The following is a 9,249-nucleotide window of genomic DNA, read 5'->3' as shown; positions in this document are numbered from 1 at the left end:
ACAGTTTATAGTCTGGCAGAGCTCTGGTGCGATGGTGGTGCTGGCCAGGTTAAAGATGTGATGTGGGCATGGGTCTGAGGGTGCCCTGAATGGATGGGGTTCATGAGTTTCCAGGTGTCTTCTGTAGAAATAGGGGTCCAATAGTTCAGGGTCTGCAGCGTGGAGTCCGTGGTGATGCTGGTGGGTGGTGGGGGAAGGTTTTGGTTCTTGAATCCTTCGTATATATGTCCTGGATTTTTAAGTGGAAAAAGGTGGAGAGGGGTTGCTGTAGAGGTCTTGAGAGGGGGATGACAGAGGTGTATGGTCCTGGGTTTGTGAGTTCCTTGACTATGGTGAAAAGCTCCTTATTGTTGTGGTCGGTGGTGCTGATGCGTTCTTGAATGGCGACTTTCTTGGAGGTTCTGATGCGCTGGTGGTGCATGGTGACTGCCTCTTTGTAGGCTGTGTGGTCTGTGGTTGTTTTGCTGTTCCTCCATTTTCATTAGTCTACTGCAGTTGTGTTTGGATTCTTGGAGTTCTGTTGTGAAGCAGTTAGGTTTCCTCCAGTGCTGGTTTGTGGTGGGTTTTCTGAAGGGGGCTATGGCTTTGCTGCATTCTGTAATTTAGCGGTGAAGGTTGCGCACTGAGTTTTCTATGGGTCACAGGACTGTGTCACATTTCAAGGGTTAGCTTGAATGTTAGATTTAGAATTATTTGCAATTTACATAAAGCAAAAAATGACAGGACCAGATGCATCAAATTTTAGTAATCCAGCCAAGAGAAAATGATGATGTTGGCAAATATCATGTGTTGACTGGAAGGGGCAAACTGACAATGTTATTTTGCCAACTGATTGGCAGTCTCCCTGGCTTGACCTGCTTCGTATTATATCTTTGGGTGCTGTTAACTTGGTGCAGGGATGCTCCTGCCTCCTTCCGTAAGGTACACATTGAGTTACTGCATTGATGTTCTTACCCTGAGACTCCCAGTGAAAGGTAGGAACTAAGGGAAGGGTCTGTCAGAAATAGATATATGCACTGCTTTCCAGGAACTAGAATGAAAGCCTTGGTGCGCACCAGATTACATGTGTACTGTGGAATCTGTTTAAACATATTAAAACTGCACATCTTAAGTTTTAAATCTTTAAGGATTTTCTTTCAGCTCTAGCTGGAGTCTACTTTAAAGATTGAGAACCATAAACTGTTTTGTTTTCAGCACCCATTGTTTTAGTACAGAAACATACACAATATACTTGGGCAAGAGAGGAGAACAAGAGTTCAAAAATGAATTGTAAATCACACCTTATGCATGAAGTCCAAAACTAAAGGAGGAAACTATTATTTATCTGTAGCCACATGAAGTCACAATCAGTAGCCAAAGCCAACAATAGCCACAAACACCTTCGACACAACTATCAGATGCCACAGCCATCAGTACCCCTCACCATGAGTAGCCCTAACCATCACTACATGCATCAATCGTTAGCACCTTACAGTCGCTAGCTTGACAATCAGTAGCCCCAACCATAAGTAGATCAAAGTCAGTAGTGCCCTCACCATCCATAACCTGTTGGCCATCCATAGCCATGACCATCTGTAACCACCACCATAGTGGGCCCACTCGTGAGTATCTGCAACCACCCATTGCTGCTAACTATAAGTAGCCTCACAATAGGAATATACCCTGACTCTATCCAGCCCTGACCATAGGTGGCCCCTTATGATCAGTAACCTTCAACAGTAGTCCCATCCTTTAGCATCCCTGAGAATCTGGAGCTGCTGATCATCAGTTCTCATTGACCATCAAGAGCTCTGACCACCAATATTCTCTCGACCAATAATAGCCGCAAACATCAGTAGCCCCAAACCATCAGTAGCCTGGCCATACTTAATCCTGTCAGTAGCCCCGAGCATATGAAATCCTGTACATTAGTAGCCCAATGACCATCAGTAGCCTCTTTACCAACAATAGCTGCAACTGTAAGTAGCTCTCAACCACTACCAGCCTCTTGACCATCAATAGCTACAACCATCAGTAGCCCTGACCATGAGTAGTCCCCGACCATGAGTAGCCACAACCATAAGTAGAGCCTGACCTCAGGTGCCCGTGACCATCCCTCCCCCTGACCATCAGTGGCCTCTGACAATCAGTATATGCAACCATCAGTAGCCCTTTCTCTAAACTCTCTACATGTTCTGTTTTTTCCAACAAGTTCAGAGGCGTATTCTCAATCTGGACAGTTTCTCTCCCAGCTGCTACAACCACCGCTATCAAATGAGAAAGGAATTCAATATATATATCTTGACAAGTTTTCACTTCCACACAGACATCCATCACCTAATGGATTGCATGAAATATTGCACCCAAAATCCTACACCTACATATTTATTTGTATATAATTCACATTATATTACCTGTACCATTCAGATTCAGTGGTTAAACCAGCACGGAAACCAGACTGCGAGGGGTGCAGGAAATTATTCTCATTGCTAAACGTGGTTATTTGGTGATTGACCAAAGATTCTAACATCTTCCCTAGTGCAGGGAGTAGAGAGATGGGTGTGTAATTGCCAATGTTAAGTGGGTCCAAGTTAGTGTTTTTTAGGCAAAATCACTAGCCTTTTTCAAACTTGTGAACACAGATTCTAGGGGAAGATTAAACAGGAAGTTAATCTAAAAGTTTAAAGAGGTGGATGCATGCCTAATAACATGAGGTGGGCATATGCCCAATGTGGAGCCAGAGCTGTCTTTTGCAACAACGGTTTCCAAGTCTCTCCAATATATCTTCTCAAGTGTAGCTAGTTGAGAGACATTGACATGAGAGTTTGGTAGTGGCCTGGGAGACATGTTCTTTCTTATCTCTGAATCAACATAAATATTAAAAACTTTATTGTGAAAGAATCTTGACAAATTGTCTGCAAACACTTGAGATGACAGGGTGTTTTTTTTCCTGATTTGGGATTCAGAAGGGAGTCTACAAGTCTAAATATAGTTAGTTCGGGCTACATTTTCTGCTTCATCAATTTTTCAAACAGGCCAGCTTTTGCACGTCTTATTTTCTTCCTGAATTGTTTGAGAGCAGCTTTGTAAATAAGTTTGTCTTCAGCTGCAAAGTCACTTTGTCATTTCTAGCTTTTTACATTTAAAATTGTCAGCTTTCAACATGTCAGAAAACCATGGAGCACAAGAAGAAGTATATTTTGTCGACATTCGGCTTGAGCTCTAGGTCAAATGATGTAACTGCACTGTTGATATCTCCTGACTGCAGACCATATTCAAAGCGGAGTCCGAGATGGAGTGCCAAGGAGATACAGTACAGCCTTTTTTGCTGTAGGAGCCTGAGGGGAGGGGATTATTTCAAGTGAAAAGGAACTATAAAATGGTCAGACCAAGCTAAAGGTACTGGATACCCTACTTCTATAGGAGGAATGTTGGAAAAGATGATATCTAGAGTGTCACCTCAATTGTGTGTGGGGCCAACCACCTTTTGAACTAATGTAAAATCAGACATAACTTCAGTCATCGGTTCAGCAGCTTTAGAGAGGGAAGCCCTAGACATGTGTATTACACTCACCGAGTACCATAAAGTTGGAGTAGTGTAAGAAAAAAAAAAAGGGGGCGTCACAGCATTAGTTAAGGCCTCTCTGAATTGTGCGTAAGACTTAGAGGGATGAAATACAAGGACTTCAGAGAGGAAGAAATTATCTGAGATCTTAGTAGTAAAAGGAAGAGCCTCGGCCTTGTCCAGTATATCTAAGTGCTGACTGGAACAGAGTAACTTGAATTGGTATAGAATTGTTACACGCCCTCCACCTGTGCCCACTCTGTCTAGATGTGAAATTTAGAAGCCGTTGGCAAAAGCAGATTCAAGGTCGGGTCCTAAACTACTGTTTTCAACCACGGTTTGGTAACGTAGATGAGATGCAGGTGTTGTCTTACAGAATGTTCCATATTTCTGTTTTGTGATTGGGGAGTGTATGAAGGTCTTGGATGTCCTTTAAAAAAAGGTCTCATGGTCCTGTTTGAAGAGGCCTCGTGTGTGGGAGAATTTTGAAACCATAATTGGGGAATGTGAACTGGCAGCTGCTCTCTGAATCACAAGAGAGAAGATAATCACATTTAGCCGGCTGGAAATTCAGGAGGGTTTCTTTACTTAAAAACACTCTTCTTACCGGGTCTCAGGTGAAATGGACAGCATGGCTGGTGCTGGCCGCGAACTCGGTGTGAACGGATGCAGATGGGCTTGTCTTTGGCACACCAGTGGCACACCCAATGCACATCCACAATCGTGTCCTCATTATATAGTTATGGGAATTAAAGACTGACATCCCATTCATGCTCCAACAATTAGAGCGAGTGGCTACGCTATGGCTTCTTTGTAAGCATGTTATTTGTCTACCATCAGAGACACACAAATACAGATTCAATACACTTTGTAAGTTTACGGGAAGCATTAAGCACATTTAACAATTCCTGAGCAGAATTAAAATGCCAAAACAAAATACTATTAAAAAACGAGTTTCAAGAAGTCGTCTTGCTTAAAGTAATGTTGTTTCCGCACTGGTCTTCTCATTAAATAGATTGATGCCCTGCCCAGGCTCCAATAACTAGAGCAAACAGCTACGCTATGCCGTCCTTGTGAACAGTGCTATTGGTCCTCCATGAGAGACAAATTGACATTCAGTACACTTTTAGTGTATTGAAAAGGTACCTTTCTATGGCAGTTATTAAAATCGAATTTCATCATTAAATCAGATTTTGAACATTATGTGGGAAATAACTTTGAATGCCTTTTCTACCATTTCACCAGGCAGAAATATAGAATGAAATATTTTATGCACACGTAGGCCTGTCTTATGGAAAAGACAACTAAACCTACACAATAAAATAGCATACAGGCCGTCAGTCGCAAGATGCCTTGAGGCTTACAAGTTAGACTTTAAGGAGGTCAGATTTATTCTGTGCATTGTATTTTAACTTTCAATTTCATATGTACAGATATGTGTGCTGCTTCCTTTTTGTCAGACACAGATTTTGCACTTCTTATGGTAATGCTTTATTTCTTGGCTTTTTGTTTATTTCCTATGACAGTCTAACGATTGGCATGTTTACATTTACAAGGGATGTTTCCCAATACCTGGCTCAGAAGTTGCATGTTGTTTACATGACATATAGGTCTTCTTGAAAAAGCATCACAACCAAATGCTTCTACCTGTTGGCTTTACATGCTTGTGCAGGTTACCAATTTCCCATATCTCACAATGAAGCAAAACATTTTCTCAGGCAAAAATATCACTTTAAGGTGCATTTAAAAAAAATGAAATGTTAATTCTGTTTTAATGGTTGTTCAAATTATTTTTCTGCCCAGTCCACTATTATTTTAGCCAAAGCCCAAAATCTTGATTCTTATATGGTAACACATTCAACATAAGTCAATTCTTTCTTTTCATCTCTCAGATTAAGCATAGTTTACAACCTTACCAGAAACCATATGTTTAACCCTTTTTAATGCCATTGCTTGCATTAGGTCTTTCTCCAATAGACTTATAATATAACTGCAACTCAAATAACCATTACAGACACAAAATACAGCTTCAGAACTAAAATTGAATATGCCCTACTCAGTACTGCATAGTAGAAAACATGTTACTTGATGTAAAAATATGCTTATTTGTCATTATGCTATCAGCTACAATTACCATTGGTGCCAGGACGTTTATTAGGACTATATTTACTGTTTCATTTGCCATGTGACAAGTATTTCTACCCTGTTGAAATCAAGGCTGTGAGATGAGTGGGTTCCTGACCAGGGCTCAAGCTGTTTAAATGTTATCTTATATACGGACGATCACTTTAGAAGGGCCAGGCTTCAGCTCAGTCAATGCTCAAACTGTGCTTGGAATAACTTTAATGGTAGAACTGAACTCTCTAATCAACAACAAACCCAGAGAAATTTGACTAGTTATGGATCTCTAATCCCTTCAATATGCTTGGATTATGTAGATTATGTACAATGTTTCCACCTTCTGTTTTTAAAGTCATAGGAAGGCAGTGGAGACTATTCCTTTTAAAAAGTCAAGTCTTGTGGTGGCGGGCACACTACTGGGAAGAGCTGCATTTTTTTTTTTTATATTTAAACACTGTGATTGTGGGTAGGAAGTAAAGGTTTTGTTTTATTTTTTTAAATGTCCCTTTAGCTTCCCATACTGGCTTGTCTCAGAATAGGTAATGAAAAAACTACCACAAGGTGGGGTGCCTATAGGATATAAATAGTGAATGGCAGTCTTTTCCCAGGTTAAGAAGAAGGAAGACTACCCCTCTTTATATTATAGTCACAGAAGGTGTTAGTCCTCATATCATGGATATAGTAGACATCTGAAGTAAAATGTAGCCTTGAACACAGGTTCCTATTAATACTTTAATCATAGCAGGACCACTATCACTAAAGCACAGGTAAAAGCTGCATACAATGCAATAAAGATCGAGGGGCTAGTGTTTGCTGTATCAAACCTGATATTCTTGATTTGTGTCTTGCAGAGCTCACAGATGTCAGCAGCGAATGCGTAATTCACTGAACCATCATGCTGGCCAATGTAACTCTTGGCAGTATGTCAACAACGGTCAGCAAAACCACTAAGTAAATAGTAAGCAAAAATGATAAATTGTACCTGAGGTTTCCAACCCTGCTCTGTGTGGTATCACAACTAGTGTACCCAAAAAAACCTTTTTGAGCCTTTCCTTTCCTGGTGGGTGTATAAATTACAAAGATATTTGCACTGCCATGTCATCACTTTCAGGGATTTAAAAACAAAATGTTGCGCCACTTTACGTACACCTTGTATAACCCACTGCACCTTATAAATATAAATAAATGAGATATCAACCTTAAAACTGTGCCACATTTCCTACAAATTTGAACGATTTGACAAAACTGATATCACTTAAAAAGTTAGGTGACTTTTAATTATGATGAACTGTTTTTGCTAGTCCCAAAACTTACCCTGTCAATATTAATTGGGTTGAATATTTTAAACATTTGTCATTTGGGAGATGAACTTGTGAGAACCTTGTGGGACAAACAAAAGGATCATGTGATAATATCGCTAACAAACAGGATTTTCCAACAGTCTAGCTAAAAAGCACAGTCAACATTTTTACCCATTCCATGTCAATGATTATGTGGTACTAGGGCAGTACATTTGTAGGGTCACTAGTTTATTGTTCTATCAAAGTGTGCTTTCATGTGTTTGGTTAAAGCTATCTTGCGTCCAAAGCCTTTCTCACATTCAGTACATTTGTAAGGCCGTTCTCCAGTGTGTGTTCGCTGGTGCACATTGAGGGTAGAGCTATCCCTGAAGCTTTTCTCGCATCCATTACACTTAAAAGGCTTCTCTCCCGTGTGTATTCTCTGATGTTTCGTGAGAGCAGAGTTGTCCCTGAACCCCTTATCACAATCAGAACATACATAGGGTCTTTCTCCAGTGTGTGTTCGAAGGTGAACTTTCAAGTAATAACATTTTGTAAAGTTTTTAGCACAGTTTGGACATTTGTACAGTCTGTCTCCAGTGTGGATCCTTTGATGAAATCTGAGGTTAGAACCATGACTGAAGCATTTCCCACATTCTTTGCACATGTGAAGCCTCTCTCCGCTGTGAGCTGTGAGGTGCAGGAGCAGAAGCTTCCTGTTAGTAAAGCATTTCCCACAGGCAGGACATGTGTAAAAGGTCTCTCCTGTGTGACTCCTCATGTGTAGAAGTAAAGTTGCTCTGTCACTGAAGTATTGCTCACAGGATGGACATTTATACATGGTTGTTCGATGCATGAATTGCTTTGGAGGATCATGCAATGCCTCAGATGATTCTCCATCATGGACGCTATATTTAATTTCTGTGGTTGTTTGGCAGCTAGAGAGGATTTCACAATCCACTATTTGGTTCAACTTTTTGGCAAATTGCTTCTGGTGCCTTTCAGAAATGTTTCTCTGCTGCACGGTTTCTTCTGTACACAGAATAGACTGCCTCTTGTTTTCAACGGTGGGGTCATCCTCTGTTGGGATAAAATGCAGTCAGATTATACCACACATGTATCACCGAACATGTCCACAGTTTATGAAGCTCAATAAAACATATCATACTCACTTTGTCTTGGATAACTGGCACTGTCTGTCTCCTCTGGCTGTGGCTTTTTCATAATATATACCTCTTCCTCTTGTTTGCATATAGATCTGTAAGGATGGTTCACTGTAAAACCTAGACACAAAAGGTGATGGAGACATGTTTATATCAATGGTTCACATGCTCTATAAACCAATTCACCTCACTGTGGGATTGGAACAGTTTATAGTTATAAATCCTTAGGTTGCAGCCCTGATGGTGTAGGTGGTGGGAGACACTTTACAGGACAGTGTGTGCTTGTCACCATGTGGAGAACAAAATGGCATCAAAGTCATGTTGAGCAGCAGTGATGGCAGACTTAAAATCCCTTCTTTAATTTAGTAACCACTTCAGAAGTGACTGGCATTTATACACTACTGTTCCAGGCTGTCTGTTAGTCATCTTTTAAGATGGGGGAGAATGTCTTTCATGTATACTATGAGAGCTGGTCTTACTTCGACAAAGAGAGTAGGCTGTTCTCTAGATCTCAACTTGGTGAAATGTGTCTTCACTCCATGTGTTTTCTCATCTGTGGATATGAAGTGACCTTATTGAAGAAGTACTGAGGGCAGTTCGGGACAGGCTCTTGTAAGTAAGACAGTGGATTTGGGATTTTGTTTTGGCTCTAATGGGGTGTCACTTTCAGAGCCACTGCATCTCTGGAAATAGCAACTAGTCCTGCAGCATTTTGCACTTTCTGCAGCCTGCGGAAGTGGTATTGTGGGAGCTGGCATAGTCTATGTTGAGATTAACAGGAGTGCCTACTAAACATCTATAGAGCAATGGTGAGTTAGTAAGTCTTATTAGAGGGCTCATCTTAGCAGAAACAGCACATCATCTAACTGGTGCATTTTGGAATCCATCTTTCGCAACCAGCACATCAGCCCCCTGGAGTTAGTGCTGAGAAGTAGAAATAATAATTTCACTTCACCAAAGTGGGAGCAGACAGGAATCATGCAAGCCTCAAAGGGCAGGGAAATTAATGGCAAAACATGTGAAAGGAAGATTGGTGAAATGTCCTGAAGGCAAGGCACTAAGGAATCTATGGAGGCTAATAATATCAGTGTGGAAGCCATGCCTAGGGAATCTAAAGTATTTTCTTCCAATGTGAAGCTAG

The 9,249-nt window shown here is 40.9% G+C and overlaps 1 protein-coding gene across 2 annotated transcripts in view; it reads right to left on the bottom strand.

Annotated features, from left to right (window-relative positions):
* Positions 1–4,911: 4,911 nt before the first annotated feature.
* Positions 4,912–9,249, bottom strand: part of LOC138295317 (zinc finger protein 570-like) — a 50,851-nt gene continuing 46,513 nt past the window's right edge. For both annotated transcript variants that reach the window (XM_069233535.1, XM_069233536.1), the window contains exons 9-10: positions 8,118–8,228; positions 4,912–8,025 (exon numbers count right to left, since the gene is read on the bottom strand). In XM_069233535.1, coding sequence (XP_069089636.1) covers positions 7,190–8,025; positions 8,118–8,228 — 947 coding nt within the window. In that variant the 3' untranslated portion in view covers positions 4,912–7,189. The remainder of the gene's footprint in view (positions 8,026–8,117; positions 8,229–9,249) is intronic.

The sequence above is a fragment of the Pleurodeles waltl genome, chromosome 5, assembly GCF_031143425.1.
Source record: "Pleurodeles waltl isolate 20211129_DDA chromosome 5, aPleWal1.hap1.20221129, whole genome shotgun sequence".
Classification (NCBI taxonomy): Eukaryota; Metazoa; Chordata; class Amphibia; order Caudata; family Salamandridae; genus Pleurodeles; species Pleurodeles waltl.
Note: the sequence above shows the minus strand (reverse complement) of the source record. Positions and strands in the feature narration are given on the sequence as shown.